The following is a 21,079-nucleotide window of genomic DNA, read 5'->3' on the forward strand; positions in this document are numbered from 1 at the left end:
TTTTTCTCCCCCTCTCAAAAGACTAATTGATTGTGAACTCAAGAAAGAAAATCGAGAAGGAAACACAGAAGCCTCTATACATAATATTTGCCTGTAGTTGGTTTCATCTCTGGCTAAATTCCTTCATTCCCAATCATCATCACTTTAACCATTAAGAAACAAAATTTTAATAAGTAAATGATAGTCTAGGGTGACAAAAGTACTAAAAGTAATAAATGCTAAGGAAGAAAGGCACGCTTATACACTCCTCCTAGACCATTTTGATTTCACCAAGGGGGAAAAAGAGGTAATGAAATCTTTTTTCTTTTTTTTTACCACTTAAAAGGCAGCTCCTTTCAAGAAGGAATTTGCCTCCAACGAAATAAAAATCTGCCAAAAAACTAGTTTGGACAAGCCACGACTGTTGAACATACAAAATAAGAGTGTAACATTCAGGATATTTAATAATTTAATTCAAGGATCATGTTACTTAAAGAGGCAAAGAGTAACAATGTGTTCTCCCTAACCACTACTAAGAAACACAGAAAATGTTGTACAGCTGTACTAACCACTTTGCATGCTGGCTGACTATAAACTTCCCTCAAAAAGTGTAACACTACAATGTTAGTGCCAATGTCCAAGGTGAAGGAGGAAATCCTACAATGTACAATAAAAGTCCACAAGAAAACCATTTTGGAAAATAAGGACAGCACAAGCTTTTTCCACCAGAGATATTAACAGCAATGACTACCTTATGATTCTTTGAATAATGCTGGCAACTGGCTACCAAAAAGAAACACCTTGAATAAGAATACTGAAAAGAGAAAGTGAAGTTGCTCAGTCTGTCCAACTCTTTGTGACCCCATGGACTGTAGCCTACAACACTCCTCTGTCCATGGGGTTTTCCAAGCAAGAGTACTGGAGTGGGTTGCCATTTCCTTCTCCAGAGGGTCTTCCCAACCCAGGGATCGAACCTGGGTCTCCCACATTGTAGGCAGACGCTTTACTGTCTGAGCCACCAGGGAATAAGAATACTATTCATATACAAATACATATGTGTATATTTACATATATACACATACACACAAATACACGCACACACATGCACACACATATATATATGAATTCCATTCACAGTGTTCATCATGTACTGGTATGATGTACTTTTATACATGAAAACATACCATACCAGTATATGATGAATGGGCTTCCCTGGTGGCTCAAACGGTAAAGAATCCATCTGCAATGCAGAAAATCAGGGTTCGATCCCTGGGTCAGGAAGATCCCCTGGAGAAGGGAATGGCAACCCACTCCAGTATCCTTACCTGGGAAATCTCATGGACAGAAGAGGCTACAGTCCAAGGGGTCACAAGAATCAGACATGATATCATGAGCACTCTGTCTGAATAGAATTCATGTGTATGTGCTACTGTATACATAATTTAATGACCCATTGTGGCAGGATGTCTTATGTCTTATTTAGAGAGCACTGCTCCTTTAAAGATGCAACTTAATTTGAGATACTCATTGAAGGGTTAAACTAGTTTAACAAGTACGAGCATAACCTTTTGAAGAGGTGGTGATTTAGTCACTAAGCTGTGTCAGACTCTCAGACCTAACAGACTGTGGCCCACCAGGCTCCTCTGTCCATACAACTTCCCCGGCAAGAATACTGGAGTGGGTTGCCATGTCCTACTCCAGAGAATCTTCCCAACCAAGGAATCGAACTCTTGTCTCCTGAAAAGCAGGCAGTTTACTGCACTGCAGGCAGATTCTTCACTGCTGATCCTTTGAAGAGGATAATTATGAAATTATTCAAGCAATCGAATACCTTTTATACATTTCCATCTGAAACTTAATTACAAGGCTTTCCAGTTTCTCAATCACATCAAGAGAAAGGAAGAAGACTGCAAAGACACCTATCGATTCAAACTTGAGAAATGTCACAAACTGCCAGCTCCCCACCAGAGGCATGAATTACTTCTGCTATATCTGCTTCTCAAGTTGTTTTTGTTTTGTTCCACATTTCCTTCTGTAGAGTGGTTTCTTCTGCTGACTCAGCTTCTTCTTCCTATAACCCCAGAGCTTACCCATGGCCCTTACGGCCATTGCTGGCTTCTCCGCGACCCCACCCAGTATCATGACATTTCCCTCCACAGTCCCACAGCCACGCGAGGTCTTAGTTTCCCCAATCTGTTAGGGACAAGTCTCGCTCAGAGTTTTCAGAGCAAGCCACACCGGTCATGGCCAGTATATAGAGAAGGTTCATCTTTGGATCTGGTGCCACATCTAGGCCTGTTGGCTGAGGCTGGAAGAGCCAGAAAGCAGGTGATGCAAAACACAGCCTGCTCCTCTCCCTTCCATGGGAGGGGACATGAAAAGACAGGCATATAATCACATAAATGACAAAGTCCATACATTTAAAGGTACTAACCAGAGACAAAGCAAGATAATAGCTGAATTAGCCAAAGGACAAATTCTAAAGCAATCTATTTAGTCAAAATAAAATGCAAAATGTTAAATACATCAGGTAAAAGGCTGTTCTTTAAGAAACCAGAAAGGATTCCTAAATTAAAGAAAAGACTTGACTCATTAGATGACAATAAGCCATTATTGTATGTCTCCTGGATAAAGTAAAATAGTGAAATAATAGGTACCAACTTCAGAAGAACCAACCTTAAGATGATCTTGAAACCTGACTGTTTAAACAAAACACAAAGGATTACAAAATCCTTACCATTTATTTTACCATATTAATTTGCCTCCAGCCATTTGGCTGTCCCTCTAATGCACCACAATGACCCTAATTCAGAGCCCTAGTTAGCAAAACTTACAGCTTTAGCCAGAACTTTTCTCACTATACAGGCACAGTCTACATGCTCAAGAGAGCATGCTAATCAATAGCTAAAAGAAAATAATTTATATTTTATTAACAAGAGTTAAAGTCCAAAAAGCATCTTCAGGTCCTGGCTGCCACCAAACAGCTGTCTGACCTTGAAAATACACACACACAAAAAAACCAATTCAATACTATCCGGATCATTATCTAGAAGAAAATGACATCACCATCACACCCAATTTTTCAACATGCCAATTCTTCCATAAATCCATTTCTTTTATTTTTACTTTTTTTGGTGTGGACCTTTTTTTTTTTTTCAAATTTAGTAAGAGATTTTTAATTTTTTAAATTAATAATTTATTTTACTTTACAATATTATATTGGTTTTGCCATACACTGACATGAATCCACCACAGGTGTACACGTGTTCCCCATCCTGAACCCCCCCCCCCACCTCCCTCCCTATCCCATCCCTCTGGGTCATCCCAGTGCACCAGCCCCAAGCATCCTGTATCATGCACCAAACCTGGACTGGCGATTCGTTTCACATATGATAATTTACATGTTTCAATGCCATTCTCCCATATCATCCTGCCCTCGCCCTCTCCCACAGAGTCCAAAAGACTGTTCAATACATCTGTGTCTCTTTTGCTGTCTCGCATACAGGGTCATCATTACCATCTTTCTAAATTCCATATATATGTGTTAGTATACTGTATTGGTGTTTTTCTTTCTGGCTTACTTCACTCTGTATAATAGGCTCCAGTTTAATCCACCTCATTAGAACTGATTCAAATGTATTCTTTTTAATGGCTGAGTAATACTCCATTGTGTATATGTACCACAGCTTTCTTATCCATTCATCTGCTGATGGACATCTAGGTTCCTTCCATATCCTGACTATTGTAAACAGTGCTGTAATGAACACTGGGGTACACGTGTCTCTTTCGATTCTGGTTTCCTCAGTGTGTATGCCCAGCAGTGGGATTGCTGGGTCATATGGTAGTTCTATTTCCAGTTTTTTAAGGATTCTTGGTGTGGACCATTTTTAAAGTCTTTAATGAATGTTACAATATTTCTTCTGTTTTATGTTTTTGGCCACGAGGCCTGTGGGATCTCAGCTCCCCAACTAGGGATAAAACCCATGCCCTGTGCATTGGCAGGCAAAGTCTTAAGCAGGGAAGTCCCCGTACACCCATTTTAAAGCAGTAAAGTTTAAAGCTCTTTACTAAATGTCACAGCGTTCCCTGGAGTCACATGAAGAGTCACTGCCTTACCCAACTAGGCTGTCATGCTGTGGTCAAGCCCTTTTCTGTGGGGGTCCATAATGAAGAAAGAAAATCAGGCAGGAGTTCCCACTACACAGAACCGGGAGAGGTGAACTCTTTCAAGGGACGCTCCCCGCATCTCCATGTTCTGGCCACCTTAACCGCCACATGATCTCCAGGCCAAAGGTCAGGTCAGACTACAGTGAAAGAGCATGTGAGCAGTTTCTAAGTGGGCTTACCTGCTAGTCAGAACTCTAGTATCCTTAATTTTATATTACGTACCTAGCAATGACAATATGAGCCAAACATTCCTCCTTATTTGGGTGAAGAGTAGGAAAAAAAAAAAGCCAACTCAGTGCCTGAAGATTACATAGCCTTTAGCTAATTCTGGATCATATCTATACTATGGATATTATGGCCTCACTATAACTGTACTCATCAGCCCATGCTCAAAATATTGTACCAGATATTGTTGCCACATTTAACATACAACATTGATCCTGCTCCTAAAAGAGAACAGAATGGTAAGTGGTATGAAAATTAAGTCATATGATAAATAAAATTTAAGTTATCTTTAGTCTGAAGACATAAAGATGTTATTTTAAAAAATCTTCAAAAAAATTTTTTAGACCTCCAAATGGCAAAACAAGAAGAGCACGTGGATGAAAGAAAGGTGGAAACTTTCTGCAAATCAGCACTGACTAAAAATCATTTGCCTTGTATATATATGTGAGACCTGTACGGTCTTTATACCTGCTGTAGGTGATACAGAAGGAACTTCAGTACTTCATGGGAGGCAGAATCAAATGACCTTTGACAATTCTCTCAACAAAATATTGTGTGTTCTACAAACTGGCATTAATTTATGTATTCATGCACAACCTCAACCTAGATCAGCCATTATGATCTGTTTTCCTCCATGAGGTGGTGGCAGTGGTGATTAATCTTGATTTTAAAAATAACATGGGTTCACTCCATAAAAAGTGTAAAGAATACAAATCAACCATAATCTCACCATTGAGACAGAACTTAACATTTTACAATAATTTTCTTAGTAATCTTTCAAGGCACAAATATATATAACAAAATTTGAGTCAACCTATTTATATGCCTTTTGTCCTGATTTTTGTATTGATATGATAATCCATTTCCCAAGTCACTAAATACTGATGGCAAAAGCATGACTTTTAAGGCCTACGTAATAATCCAATCATAAACTCAATTTGATTTTCCACAGCATCCAATGCTTTGAGTCTGGATTTAGGAAGATAGAAGGACATTTTCACCAGTTACAACTAAACTTTCATATGGTATTGCTTATAAATAATACTTAACTATTATTTCGCTATTAAATAATATTATTTAACTTCTAATTATTTAATAACTTAAAAATTATTTTAAATAACTTTTAATACTTTATTTGATAACTTCTTTATTTAGTTAAATAACTTTATTTAATAACTTTTAAAATAATTATTTAAATAACTTTTAATTATTTTTAATAATAGTTAACTATTATTTAACAAGGCTTCCCAGGTGGCTCAGCTGGTAAAGAATCCGTCTGCAATGAGGGAGACCTGGGTTCCATCCCTGGATTAGGAAGATCCCCTGAAGATACAAAAGGTTACCCACTCTAGTATTCTAGCCTGGAGAATTCCATGTACTCTATAGTCCATGCAGTCACAAAGAGTCGGACACGACTGAGCGACTTTCACTTTTCACGTTCACTATTATTAGTCACTTTAAAAAACCATAGTAGCAATTAGGGTATATTCATGGCCATCAAACACCCAGTTTAAAGGACTCTCAATTGCACCCCCTATTTCCACGGCTGCAGGGAGAAGAATAAAAGAGCAAATGTGGTTCTCATAAAGCAGCGTGAAATGACTGCCGAAGAATACCTGACACGATGACAGAACTCAACAGGTAACTGTACAACACACTCAAGAACACAGGCTTGACACCAGGCTCATCTTGCTCAAATCAACACAAAGACAGAACTTAGAGGACACTAAGAACAGAGAAGGAGCAAATCACATATGATGGTCTTTTTTCTGAATCTTTTCTCACTAACCCTTAACTGCTAGACTCTGCTGGAAGACAGAAAGCAAATTAACAGATATAAAAATAGGACAGATTCTTACCTTTAACAACTTTGTAAAAGATGACCATATGTGAAAAGAATCTAAAGAAGAGTGGATATATATATATGCATGACCGATTCACTTTGCTGTACACATGAAACCAGAAGAACATTGTAAATCAACTATACTCCAATAAAAATTTTTAAAAATGAATAAGTAAGCAAAAGATGACCAGATAACCTGTTTGGGGGGTTGTTTCTTTTTTCCAAGTCATATATGTGCCACTCACCTCTATTTAGTCAGTTGTAGAAGAGAAGAGTGATAGATTCTCTCAATGAAACTTACACTCAGGGTCATAAAGCTGTCGTCAGGAGTAAGAACTCAGGGTCCCTGAATGTTAGCTGTAAGGCCTAACTATCCATTTGTGATGACATCCATTGGTGACAACCTTTAAGTTTGGAATCGAAATCAACCCTGTCATTCTGCAGGCTTCTCCGCCCATTTTCACAACCGTGGCATCAAATACTCCACTGTACATACATCTTTTCGGAATGTTTGCATTGCAAGACACGTGAATATATTCCCTACTGAAACACACACTGAGACTAAAATGTCAAATCTCCTAATTTTATTTAAATCAAATTTGATTTTACATGTTTAAGCAAAAAGCCTCAGTGTCAGAGAAAGCATACCATGAGCTACAGTGAAGTGAATGCACTTCTAAATAATTAAATCAAAAGTTATTTCTATGACCAGAGGACCATGAGCTATCCAAACCAAACAAACTAATGGCCAGTGGAGAAAGAAGAAATTGTACTTAGACATTTCTGTCTCCTTTCCAATAAAAATATTTAAGTAGTCCTCATCTAAGACCACCTAATGTACTTGTTTTGCGATACAAAGGGAGTCAGCCATTCCTCCAAGCAATTTACCCCAGAAGACAACATTTGCTACTTTCCAGTCTCAAATTGACAAAAGTAATCTATTTGCCTAAAAAGATGAACTTGAGGGTAGTAAAAATATACCACATAAACCATCAAACAGTTTCTTATTTATACTGGCCTTAGTGATAAGCCCTTCTGAAAAACCATAGTTTACAGGTCAGTTTTCTAACTGACGTATTTTAAGGATATAAAATACCCCACATTTAAAACATGCGATGTGTACTTTGTGGAAAAATTATGTATATGCCCCAATGTAACAGAAAATCTGGTTTCATCCATTACAACACTCACTGGATTTTCCCCTCTTCAGCCAACGGGATTCAAGATTCCTAAAGCATTTTGCTTTGATGAATCATATTTGTAATACAATCACTTTACTCATCCCCACCTAATACAGTGTAACACATTTTCCCCTCCAAGATCTCACCATAGTCATTTCACAAGAGAAATGTAAAAAAGAACTGATTAAAGGAAACAGGACAGACAGTGAGTAAGCCATGAACTACTGCCCACAGAACTGTAAAACTCCTGGCAGATCATTTCCATGTGTTTTAATTAAAGTTGCCATGACAAGTGGACAAAAACTAGACAGAAAGCGATCAAAGTTGAATCCATTCCCTCCTTTTGTAAGTACAGTTAGAGTCAAAGAATAAAGAACACAATTACTGAAGAATGTGCAAAATTCTAACATAGGAAAACATCTGGGATGTATCCAATATGGTCTAATTTGTAATCTCATCAGCCCATTAAAGAATATTTAAAAGTATTTTATATACATTTTTTTATATATAGAAAAAAAGACTACAGTATATAAACAATAATGCTGGAGAAGACTCTTGAGAGTCCCTTGGAGAGCAAGAAGATCAAACCAGTCAATCATAGAGGAAATCAACTCTGAATATTCATTGGAAGGACTGATGCTGAAGCTCCAATACTTAGGCCACCTGAGGCAAAGAGCCAACTCACTGGAAAAGACGGCTATACTGGGAAAGACTGAAGGCAGGAGGAGAAGGGGGTGACACAGGACGAGAAGGTTGGATGGTATCAATGACTCAATGGACATGAGTTTGAGCAAACTCCAGGAGATGCTGGGAAGCCAGGCACGCTGCAGTCCAAGAGGTCACAAAGAGTCAGACACAACTTAGGGACTGAAAACAAATGTATAAAGAGTGGTTTTCTTTCAAAGGTAGGATGACTAAGTAGATATTTTTTTCTTTTTCTTGCATGTTAATTATGTATTTGTTATAAACAACTTAAAATAACTTATTATAAGGAAAGAAAAAGATTTAGTATAAGTGAAAGTGAAGTCGCTTGGTTGTTTCCAACTCTTTGCGACCCCATGGACTGTAGCCTACCAGGCTCTTCCTTCCATGGGATTTTCCAGGCAAGAATACTGGAGTGGGTTGCCATTTCCTTCTCCAGGAGATCTTCCCAACCCGGATCTCCCACACTGTAGGCTTTACCATCTGAGCCACCAGGGAAGTCTCTAGTATAAGTGACTAGGAAATTAAAATCTATAAATCAAACTGAGTATCAAAGCGTGATAACATTTAGTTTTACCAAATTTTTCTGACTATAGTAAATTTTATACAAAACCATTTCCTCCATTAAAAGATATTATAGGTTGAGCCATATCCCCCAAAATTCATAATGTTGAAATCCTAACCACCAGTAAGTACCTCAAATGTGAAATGACTGGAAACAGGGTCACTGCAGATGTAATTAGTGAGATAAGATCACTAGACTGAGCTCTAATCCAATAGGGCTGTTGTCCTTATAAAAAGGAGATATTTGGACACAGACAGAAACACACGGGGAGAACTCCACATGCAGACATCAGGTTGAAGCTTCTAGAAGCCAGGAACACCAAAGATGGTGAGCATATCTCCAGGAGCCAGGAGAGAGGCATGGACCAGATTCTCTCTCAGCACTCAGAAGGCAGAGCCCTGCCCATACCTTGACCCTAAACCTCTAGCCTCCAGAACTGTGAGACAATCCATTTTATTGTGTAAGTCACTCAATCTGTGGTACACTTTTACAGCAGCCCTCAAGATAATACAAAAGGTTTCAAAGCATAATACAGAGGCATTACCCTCTTGACCACATTATTTCTTCCTGACAATCTGCCTTTAGTTAGGCAGCACTTGCAAAATCAGTGTTTCCTCCAGACACTCCTCCTCCCACCCCTATGACTACAGTTACATAAGGCCACATACATGAGTTTTCTCCTACAGAACGTGAGAACAAGTGACATATGACAGACCCAGACCTGGACCTTAAGACCAGAGCATCTTCCACCTCCTCGTCAGCTCACATGTGGCCATGGTAATGACCCAGCTTCAACCATACAGATGAGATGCATGCCTTAAGGAACAATCAGTCACAGAAGAGATGTGGGTCTCTCACTGACAGCGTGAGACAGCATTGCCCACCAAGCTGGAATACTCTCCTTGGAATGTTCAAAGTGGAACAAAGAACTGTTCTTTAAGGCATGGTATTGTTGGATGTATCTGCTATACCCGGTTAGTCTTTTACCCCAACAGAGTATCAATGGAAATAAAACACTGTGTGTGTGCATGCTAAGTTGCTTAAGTCGTGTCCAACTCTTTGTGACCTTATGGACTTAGCCCACCAGCCTCCTCTGTCCATGGGATTCTCCAGGCAAGAATACTGGAGTGGGTTGCCATGCCCTCCTCCAGGGGATCTTTCTGGCAATACACAGACAACAGAACAGTCTACAGAAAACCAGGAAGCTCCTTGAAATTAAGTAGTAGCTGTGACTCCAGGGGAGAATTTTAAGTGTAGAGTCAACTAAACAACTTATACATTATGGCTCCAAATTTGACACAATAGATCCGGCGATCCCAGCAGTTGTTAAACTATGATTTCAACCCTTTGTAGAAATCGAACCATTTTTACTCTTAAAAGATATTTAAAGTTTTATTTTTTCATTTTTGAAAATTATTAATGAAAATAGTTAATATAATCATATTGTTATAGTTTTACATATATTTTGACAAAAGAATAATAATAATATCTAGAAGTCTCGTCCTCCTCTTCCAATCCTCTCATCAGGAAGTGTGCGTGCTCAGTCGCTTCAGTCGTGTCCAACTCTGTGCTACCCTATGGACTGTAGCCTGCCAGGCTCCTCTGTCCATGGGATTCTCCAGACAGGAATCCTGGAGTGGGCTGCCAATGCCCTCCCCTCCAGGGGATCTTCCTGACCCAGGGATCGCATCCATAGCATCTCCTGTATCTTCTGTATCACCGGTGGATTCTTTACCACTGAGCCACCCAGAAAGCCCATCAGGGAGAGCTAGTATGAATTCATGAGTTATACTTCCAGGCTTAGATCTTTTTAAAGTCAGGATAATTAAAAAAAAAGGGGGGGGGGGCGAGGATAGTCCAATTTTAAACTAAGCTCAAAGAGAGATTTTAATGTCAATGTCAGTTTGTGATAGATACCCCCAGAGTCAAAATCCAAAAGACATCCTAATAATAAGCATATATAACCTTCATATGTGCATTTCCCTGAAAGAAAAGAAGCATTTTTTCCAAAGATGCTCACAACCAGCTATGTGGTTTATTTTTTGTTCCTAAATGTTTCCCAAAATGCTATTATTTTTAAATGGGAGATATGCAACTAAAAGAAAGTTCCTGGAGGACAATTCAATACTCCTCCTTTCCTTCATTCTAATGTAGACTGTAATTTATTCTTCTCTCTGGTCAAAACACTAAAAACTACTTTTCTGACATTTGAGCTGTTCCACTTTTATTAAGTTACAGGAGCTTTTTCCCATGGTAAGTATTCAAATCTGACACGGACCCTTGTTGATCAGGAAGACACTCTTTATTGAGCTAAAGAAGAAAACGAGATTAAAAAGTACTCCATTTAGTTACTCAGAGACCTCATTAACCTGTGATCAAGAATGGAATCCATGATTCCAACTCATGGTTTGTGGGCTGCACATATGTTCCTGGATTCAGACATGTGTTTCCATTTAAACTGCTGGAATGTATACATAGCTCTGTAAAGAGTGATAAATATTAGCAAATCTTCTAAGAATGAAGGTCCTTTATGACCACATACACCGTGTTTTGATTCAGTTTTTAAAATGTGAGTCATATAAAACTGAACAGTCTGTTTTTTACATCTCTTCACAAGTTAAAGAACTTAAAAAAAAAAAATCCTTCCATAGATTGCATCTATTTGTACCATCACAGACAAACCAAGGCAACTCTGCGATTTCTATTAGTCTTCTCTTTTCTTTGCCCTGTGGCAAGCCTACCCCAGCCAAAAGCAGAGATTCTGAATTGCCCAAGCATTGAGTACAAGCTGTACATGAACCAATGTCAGATAATACCAAGTAAGGGGGCTTCAGACATAGTATACAGATTTCAACAGCAGGAGCCTAAAAAAGCAGGGATGGAAAACTGTGATCTGGCATATTCTATTCGGCCAGCACAGCAAATTTTTAATTAAATCCCTTTAGGAACGCACCCCCACCCCATACAAAGAAGGTACTTCATCATATAGGACAGTCAACCTCACCTGCACTAAGGGCGTCTCAGATGATGCTTTGAAATGGGAATGCTGCATGAATTTCTCCACATCGGAGCTTTTTTCCATTCTGTTTCTTCACTCAGAATGCTCTTTCTACCCACCCAAGCCTATCGCTCTACTTGGCTAATTTCCACTCTTCAAAAGATCTCAAGAAGTCCTTTTTAATCTCCTCAAGTCCCAGTCAAGAGCTTAATCCTCTCTGGCCCAGACTCCCCTGCTATTTAGGCAGCTATATAATCAAACACCAGACTAATTCCTTCAGGGCGGGGACTATGCCTTGCTCATTTTGGTCTTTCCAGTGTGTTTACCACCTGCTGTGTGCAACAAATATTTTCAGAATGAAGAAAGGGCAAGACCAGTATCAGCTCTGAAAATATTCACTTTTAACATCCTTGGAAGAAAATGCAGATGAATGATGAACTAGACAAAAAAAAAGATCAGATCACACAGAAAGCAAGAGAATAAAGAAGCTTACTTGTAAAAGCCACATCTGGTCACACAGGTATTTTCCAAAAGCTTGATGACCTACCACAGCGATATTTCACCACATCCATAGTTACTACTGTGTGTCACTCTAAGACAAACTGTATATTTGTTCCTACATACATGCTTTCTGGATACCAACAACAAACACAAATATCAACATCATAAACTCAAATGAACAAAAGAAAGAAGGATAGGAACTTGAGTCAACTTCTTGGCAAAGACAGACATCTTCCCTTACATAAAACACTAACTTTAAAACAGAGCTAACCAGAAGTAATCAACTGCTCTCGACAGGATCTCAAATCACTTGCCGTCAGTTTTACTCCTGTTTCCCGTTATGACTGGCCAGGCTGACTTCACTGAAGGTCAGAACTTACAGAGGGCCGCCAGGGATATAACAGACAAGGTTACCAGTCGTGAGCAGAGAGGTCCAGTAAGCACCTTCTGTCAATTTTATCACCCTACCCGTGGTCACGCTTACCAGAAATGAAGCCTCTGACGTAAGAGGGGAGGAGAGGGTGAGATGTATGAAAAGAGTAACATGGAGCTGAGCACAGAAAAAAAAAAAAAGAGTAACATGGAGACTTCCATTACCACATGTAAAATAGACAGCTGCCATATGTAAAACAGACAGGCAACGGGAATCTGCTGGGTGTCTCAGGAAACTCAAACAGGGGCTCTGTATCAACCTAGAGGGGTGGGGTGGGGTGGGGTGGGGTGGGGTGGGGAGGGAGATGGGATGGGGGTTCAAAAGGGAGGGGACATATGTATACCTATGGCTGATTCATGTTGAGGTTTGACAGAAAACAACAAAATTCTGTAGAGCAATTATCCTTCTATTAAAAAATAATAAAAAAAAAAAAAAAAAGAAGGACTCCTCTCCAGCTCCCTAGGTCAGGTACGTGTTTAAGGAGGGAGGAAACAGGCAAAGAGAACAGGTAAAGAAGATAATCTGGCAGCGGATGCGACAGTCCTCGCCTCCAGCGGAAAACTTCAAGTTTGCCCAGAGGGAGCTACCTTTGAAGGGTTCTATCCCAAACAGCCTACCACCCTTTTCTTGCCCTGAGCATCTTCGGCTGTAAACCTAGTCCCCTTCACAGAGAAGGAGAGTTTTCAGGGGCTTCCGATGTAGCTACTGAGAGCGGTACATTTCTCTTTAATTATCGCCAAGACAGGAGTAAAAAGTCACTTACCTTCTGAAAAAAGTCTTCCCCACTTTTGCCTTTTCCTTCGGCAGCAGCTGTAAATAAAAATGTATACATTTAAAATAGTTTCGTTTTCCAACCTATGTATTCAAAACACTCTCAAGTATCAGGCACAAGAACACAGAGATGCCAGCCGCGCTCTCCCCACGCTCAGTGCCAATTCACAGGCCTCATCTGTGATATGAAATGGAAAATAAAACACTAGTCCCATCAATCAGACATCTTTAGATACCTTCGCACTCTGTTTTCTGTCTAAAACCCTCACAAGCCTCTATTTTCACACATAGATGAAAGTAATCTTGTGTCTTTTTTCACAGTTAAGGAGCTACACATATGAACAAATGCAACTACCAATAGAATCATCTGTACTGCTGTGAGTACTTCCTGTCTGGAATCAGTTCCAAGCAAGAGACTGCCTTTTCAAGTAATGGCTCATCTGACAAGGCCTCCTCGGAGCTATTTCAGGTTTATGCTTTGCACTGATTATATAATCTACTTGGATTTCAGCTGGCATCATACATGACTTTAATTCACTCCTTTATTCACATTTACAAAGAGAGAGACAAAAGAACAAGAGAATTACAAAGTCATGGTCAAGGTCCCAGACAAAATTTCACCTGAGATTAATTTAAAGGTCATTGTATTTGAACATTTTTGTGTCCAAATGGTAGCCTACAAATAAAGGACAAGCCCAGTTTTATATGGGCAAAAGTTTTAAGGTCCTGTGGACATTTTCTTTTTAATCTTCAGAGAGAGGAGAACAAAGAGCTAATGGCCTCTTGCTTGCAACAGCCTCAAATCACATCTTTCAGAATGTAAACACTAGGTCTCGGATTCAGGCAGGGGTGAAACAGTGGTTAACAGAAAAAGCCACCCCCTGGCCAGGACAGAGAAATGAGCTGGAGCAAGAACTTCTAAGCTGAAATCTGGAAGACTGGTACCCCAAACACCTAATGGGCAATACCATCAAGGGACACTACTGTGTGTGTGTGTGTGTGTGTGTGTGTGTGTGTGTGTGTGTGTGTGTGCGTGCACGCCTGTATGTCTGTGTGTGTAACAAGTGCACTCGCTAAAGTTCCTGAAAACTCAAGAATTGTGTGTGTGTGTATGCATGCCTGTATGTCTGTGTGTGTAACAAGTACACTCGCTAAAGTTTCTGAAAACTCAAGAATTGTGGCCAATCAGTCCATTAAGTAGAGAATTCAAAATTCAAAGAAATCCTCTCTGTCCCAGAAAAACAGTATTAAAGTCTAAATTCTTTTGTCACCAACTTTAATTTCACAGTTAAATGTAAGATATCTTCTACTATTTTGTAAAACTGTGTATTTTTATTGACATTGTTTTCATCTAAAAAGCAGAGCACAGAGTACACATTTCTGTAATTTTCAAAGAGAGTTTGGGAAATGTATAAAACAAGAGCTAAAAAGAAATAATAAATTTAAAACTGTATTCTGTGGCAGCTAAATAGTTCCTCAGAGATGTCATGTTCTCATCCCTGGACTGTGAATAAGTCACCTTATATATGCTAAAGGGATTTTGTGGGTGTGATTAAATTAAGACCTTGAGATGGGAAGTATATCCTGAATTAGGCAGGTGGACCCACTGTAATCACAAGGAGACCTTTTAAGAAGGGAGAAGGAAGGTCAGAGTCCAAGAAGGCAATGTGACAAAAGAATCAGAAGGAGAGAAGGGCATTGATTGCAAAGGAGAGAGTCAGAGCAGAGAAACTTACAGAGACGCTATACTGCTGGCTTTGAATGTGGAGGAGGGGCCGCAAGCCAAGTAATACAGGCGCGCTCTAGAAGCTGGGAAAGGCAAGGATCTGGATTTTCCTCTAGGGTCTTTGGAGGAAGTGCAGCCCTGACAATACCTTAGGATAGCCCAAATAAAACACATTTCTGACTTCTGACCACCGGAACTATAAGATAATAAATTTATCTGTTACAGCAGAAAAGGAAACAAATACATAATTTCAATGCCATCTTAACTTCACTTTTTGCACAAACACATCATCAACAGGACAAACTGAGCGCAGGCACTGATGTGAGCATCTGAATCACACATTTCCACAGATTTTATATTCTAGCTGCACCTTGTGGCATGTGGGACCTTAGTTCCCTGACCAGAGATCTAACTGCAACCCTTGTACTGAAAGTGGGGAGTATTAACCACTAGACCACCAGGGAAGACACACAAATTTTTTGCAGTTAACTCTACAAATTATGATTTTTTCACTCTAACTAGGGAATATACCAATAGTGAATTCTTGAAAGAACATAAAGAAGCAATTTTGAACAAAAAAAGAGAGAAAAGAAGGTGAACATGATTGGTCCTAGCCAGAGGGCCAGAAAGATAAAAGATCGGCACCCCAACCTAATGACACAAATGCCCTGGGGACACTTCAACTCAGCTACCTCTTGGGCTGGCTTTATCTCTACAGCTAAAAATAGTTTAAAGTCGCTCCTGCTCCATGATACAACTGTGTGGCAATGAAAACTGCATACCAAGCCACGAAGATTAGAAAAAAATTTTAGTGACATCACGGAACTCTTCTTTTAAAAAGAAATTTTAGAATCAAAGGTATATTCAAAAGCCTATCAAGCAGGGCAGATAAACGCTTTCACCCACAGGGGACTCCTTCACAACTTAAAATTCATCGGTTTAAATTTCATGATACAATGATGTTTTATTACAGAAACCAGAAACTTCCTTTAAGATACTTACTTTGCTCATGACAAACGCATTATGTCACAACCTTGAAATGCCCCTTCATGCCAAGTCCAGCTAAACAGACTTCACAGACCGGCCTTTCAATCCCTGGATGAATTAAAAGCCAGGGGAGGGGGAGGGGTGGAATTTCCTTAGTTACACATAAATTATAATTACGCTCCCAGGAAAACATCTAAGATTTAGCCAGAAACCTGCACCTTTAACAACCTTATGATTTGAGGGGCATCAAGAGGCAGGGGAGCTGGAAATGGCACAATTGGTGCCATCAAAAATCTCTGGCTTTTTTCATGCCAGAATGTTTATGTACAAGAAACTCCAAATCTGAGCCTAAATTTCCCCTAAATCCTACGACAGCCCACTTCCTAAGCCCACAAGGACCTGGGACAAGCCTCTGGTTGGACTCGTGGGTAGTCATCGTCTCTGGAACAAACCAAGGTGAGTCCCAATCATCGGCCCTTTGCTGGGAGCATCCTTACCTCACCCCCAGGTTGCTGGGTCTCCTGCACTTTCACTGATTCCACACAAGCAAAGCTGCCAAGATCAGAGAAGTCAATCAAGGGAGAGCAACATTTCCCCCAAGTATTCTCTCCCCTCCCTAAGCAGGGATCCTTTTGTGCTCAAATTTGAGAATTCCAAACTCTAAACTCCTCAGCGTTAAAATATCAACTCCTCTTGAATAAACTGAGAGATTGAGAAGGCGGAGGTTTGTGGAGTATTTCTTAGGTATATAAGATGTTCTTTCTATAGAAAGAAAAGTTCACTCTTTCACTCCACAAGTACATAAGTCTCATCCTGGTGACTCAACATAGGCCAGGCCCTGCCTTCATTCAGCTTACAACCTTGACCCATACAAAGCACCCGATGAGTGAGGTCCAAGACAAAATTAAAACTCAGTTCTAGGGACAAGGGTCCCAGAGATCTTTTCACAGTCACCACTCCATCCAAATTAAACTTATTAGAAATCTTAGCTACTCCTATTCTGGACAATGCACTAAAAAGCTAGTCATTTTACTCTTAACACTAGGACTGGGTAGCTACTGTTAGGAGCTCTTCCAGGGAGTTCTTCCAGGGAGACCACTTGAGAGCTAGGTTGCAAGAAAAAATAAGGAGGTATGATAATATCTTGACGCAATGATTTTTTCATTATGTTTCGAGGGGAAAACATAGCCCTGTGAAATGAGCCAACCCAGACTTGATGTCATGGAGCTCTGTGACCTTTGAAAAGTCTGACTATATTCTGTGATACAACAGTCCTATCAAGCCTCACATTCTTATACACTGATACAGCCTCATCTTTTTCATTCACAGCAACAGGAAAACACACGTAATGATTTAGCAGGCTTTTTCTAACTGTCCTTACAAAACAATTTCTGCCTGCCTGATGTTCCGAAAGTTAACCATTTGATGGTTAAAAAAACCTTTGGAATCTTCCTGCCAAAGAAAGCAATTGTCTTTATTTTCATGACATAGAATTCCAGGAATAAATTACTTCACTACTACTGAAACATGGCTTCATGGATTGTGCAGGTAGAGCATTTCACATTTTAAGCTGAGCAATTCATTTTTTATGTTTATTATAATTTCTCCAATGCTTTGGCCTATTTTATTTCACATTTTTTGCTTCATAAGAAATATGGGATGGCAAAAGCCACAGCCAATAAAAACAGCAAAAGTTGAGACAGGTGTAAACTATTACAATCCCCCAAACTACAGGGAAAGTCTAGTTAATTACTGAATTAAAGGTGAGGGCTCGATTTTCAATTCTTCGCAGGGCATACGGAAACTTATTCAAATACCCTTTTCATTCTTAAATGCTTTTCCATAACATCTGATGCTTTATACAGCCAAATCTAAAAACATAAGGGCCAAGGGTCATGTATTTCATATTTAAAATACAGTATGGAATAAAATAATGGTTTTTTTCACCCTTGTGGAATCTGAGCAAGAAAAGACCAAATTCAAATTACAAAAAAATAACTGAGAAATAATTCTTTAAATCTGTTAAGATTCAGGACATTCCCCCTCCTTGTTTTCCCCAGCTGTAGCAGATTTGCAACTAAGAAGGTTGCTGCATTTCAAGTTCACCTGAAAGACAACTATAACAGTTTAGCTAGTCTGATTCTCTTGCAAAAATATTTTACTAACAATTTTTAAAACATTCACTTACTGTGTCTATTTAATCCATATGCTGAAAGAACTATACCATACATTTTATTCGGATATTACTGTTTTCAGAAAACTTCCCTACTATTTGGCTGATTCTGCTGAAAGAGGAATCAGCAACAGATGTCCAAGATGAAGTTTCTGTATACTCCCTTTTAAAAGGGAGTTTTAAAAGAACCTTTTAGAGAATCTTTTAAAGTTCTCTTTCAGTAAGAACTAAACCTTTGTCCAATGGGAATCTTTTAAAAATGCTTTTTTATTTGTTTGTTTGGCTGTGCCAGGTCTCAGCTGCAGCACACAGGATCTTTAGCTGCTGCATGTAGGATCTGCTTCCCTGACCAGGGATTGAACCCAGGCCCCACGCATTGGGAGTGCAGAGTCTTGGCCAATGGACAACCAAGGAAGTCTTTAGAGAACTTTTTATGTTCAATAACCATATCTAACAGTCTAGAATGGCATGCAAAGCTCTGACAATTGACTAAAGTAACAGCAGACATTAAGTTAATTTTTAAAGTTTATTCAGTTCTCAATCAAAGTCTCTCCAATACTCCAGCCAACTAAAGAACATCTCCCAGTTTAAACTCCAGCAGTAAGTAGTGTCATTTGAAGGTAGTATATCATAGTTAAGTGGAAGGATGTTCAGACCTCATCTTTCCTAAAACTCCTTACCTGCTTCCTAAGTCCACTAAGAATAAATCAAATTCACTCACCCTGAAAAAAAATAAAAAATCATGTAGGCCTACCAAAAAAATTCAAGAAACAGCCAAAAATTAAAATAAAATTTTTCTTAAGAGTGGCTGGGTATTTAAGAATGGTCTCTTCAGCTTCAGATTTATCCTTAAGATATTGTTTCATTATTGTAGTTTAAAAAAATTCCCATGTTCAAAAATTCAATAAATTGTTTAAGGGGACTGGGATTATAAAACAAGACATACAACATGGTCAATTCTATACTTAAGTATACATGTATGCACACACATATAATGTATACGCTAGAGGGAAAGAAAAAAAGGATAAACATCAAAATATGAACAAGTGCTATTTGAGTGGTTGACTTATTGGGTTATCACTTCCTTCTTTGCATTTTTCAGAATGCCTTTAAATAGCTTGAATAAATAGGTTTCAATAGCCTTCAATTAGGGGGGAAAAAATCAGGTTAACAGTCATTTGAACCCTTTTTGAGAGAACCAAGATTTTACCATCACTGGAGCCACAGTTCCAGCCCAACATGTATAACAGAAGCTGATAAACGTCTAAGTCAAATGTACACATAAGCTACCTAAGGAGACAATGACTAACGGACTAATGTAACAGGACAGTTAACAGCCCACAAAACCACGCCTGGCACTGAACATCACAGGCCTTAATTACCCTAGCACTTTCTAGACTGAAATACTGATTTATGTGCAACTGATTCTGAGTAAAAAAGTTTAAACAATCCCTAGAGTTCACAACTTCACAACTGAAAACACTTAAACAATCCAATATTTGGAAAACCTCTGAGTCACATCCAAATATAACAGCTAAACAAAAGACAGAAAGAGATGCTCTCTAAAATGCATGAACCAGGGGAGACCTTATTTACTATGTTTCTCATTTTATATATAAGTTGTACTTTAAAAGAAGGCCATTTTTGGTGATGGAAGGTAATTAGAAGAAAAGGAAGGCCATTTTTTATTGAAAGGGCACATCAAATGAAATATGAGCTAAAACAGATAATACCTGTTATATTTATGTTATATTTAGATTTACCACATTCTAAAAGGGTTCAATGGCTAAGAGTTTTAAAGAAAAGAGATGGATAATCTATGATAACTGGGCTAAGAGCGTAGGCCATTACCTGAATGATACCTACACCAAAAATCCAAGACATCCATCGAGGCTATTTTTTTCATTTCCCACCAACGTTTCAACAGAACTAACAGGGATGCCAAATACTATGATGGGGGTGAGAAGTCCTTCTATCTCTTCTGTTAATGGTGGGCCACTGATGCCTCTTTCAAGTTAATACCTGCTAACTAAACAATTAAGTCCTTTGCAGACTACACATCTCAACATTCAGATTTCAGGGAGCTTTTTTTTCCACATTCAGTCTCTCAGGGCAATAAAGCTCTGTCAATATTTCAGAGCCGAGGACAACCTAAGACAGTGGAGGCCCTGCCACACACAGGGCAGTCTAGGAGCCTCCGGCATAGGCCAGTGTTCTCTCATCTACGGGCTTCAGTTTCAGAAAGTATCTGTTGCCGTCAAACATAAGAAAACAAATATTCACCAACATTTACATTATATTATTCATTGCTTCAAACACACTTGAACTCTACAAGAAACTTGGCTAAGAGTTTATTCAGACTTCAAATTTATTGGCCTGACAATGAAGACTTCCTTGAGGGCTGATGACCCTAACATACATCAATGGACTCTGAGTCCAGTTGATTAACAGAAACTTTGGTCTTGTCAAATGTCTTGCATTCACACCCTATTCCTTCTTACATAAGCAATCTCTGAAGCATCGTTTAGTTTGGCCTGTGGTCACAAACACTATTTGATGACTTGAGTATTTACACAATATTTTTTTTAAGCAACACTCTTCTAGCTTTATCAGACACTAAAGGATGTTCATGGCCTTTAAATAGCTCACAAGGACTCTGCCACAGAGCTGTGCTATGGCTACTGAGTGCTTGAAACGTGGCTTGTCTGAACCCAGATGTGCTGAAAGAATTAAAAACACACTGGGTTTCAAAGACAATGCAAAAGAAAGCAAAAACCTCATTAACTGATTATATGTTGAAAGTGTACCATATTTATATATTGGGTTAA

The 21,079-nt window shown here is 39.0% G+C and overlaps 1 protein-coding gene across 5 annotated transcripts in view; it reads right to left on the bottom strand.

Annotated features, from left to right (window-relative positions):
* Nucleotides 1-21,079, bottom strand: part of LOC120860451 (protein bicaudal C homolog 1) — a 354,826-nt gene that overhangs the window by 241,196 nt on the left and 92,551 nt on the right. For 4 of the 5 annotated variants that reach the window (XM_040236254.1, XM_040236253.1, XM_040236251.1 and 1 more), the window contains exon 2: nt 13,358-13,404. In XM_040236254.1, the coding sequence (XP_040092188.1) occupies nt 13,358-13,404 (47 nt within the window). Of the gene's footprint in view, nt 1-13,357; nt 13,405-16,093; nt 16,185-21,079 lie in introns of those variants that run through there. The other variant, XM_040236255.1, reaches the window with a different exon arrangement.

This window comes from Oryx dammah, unplaced genomic scaffold (genome assembly GCF_014754425.2).
Source record: "Oryx dammah isolate SB20612 unplaced genomic scaffold, SCBI_Odam_1.1 HiC_scaffold_11077, whole genome shotgun sequence".
NCBI classification, from domain to species: domain Eukaryota; kingdom Metazoa; phylum Chordata; class Mammalia; order Artiodactyla; family Bovidae; genus Oryx; species Oryx dammah.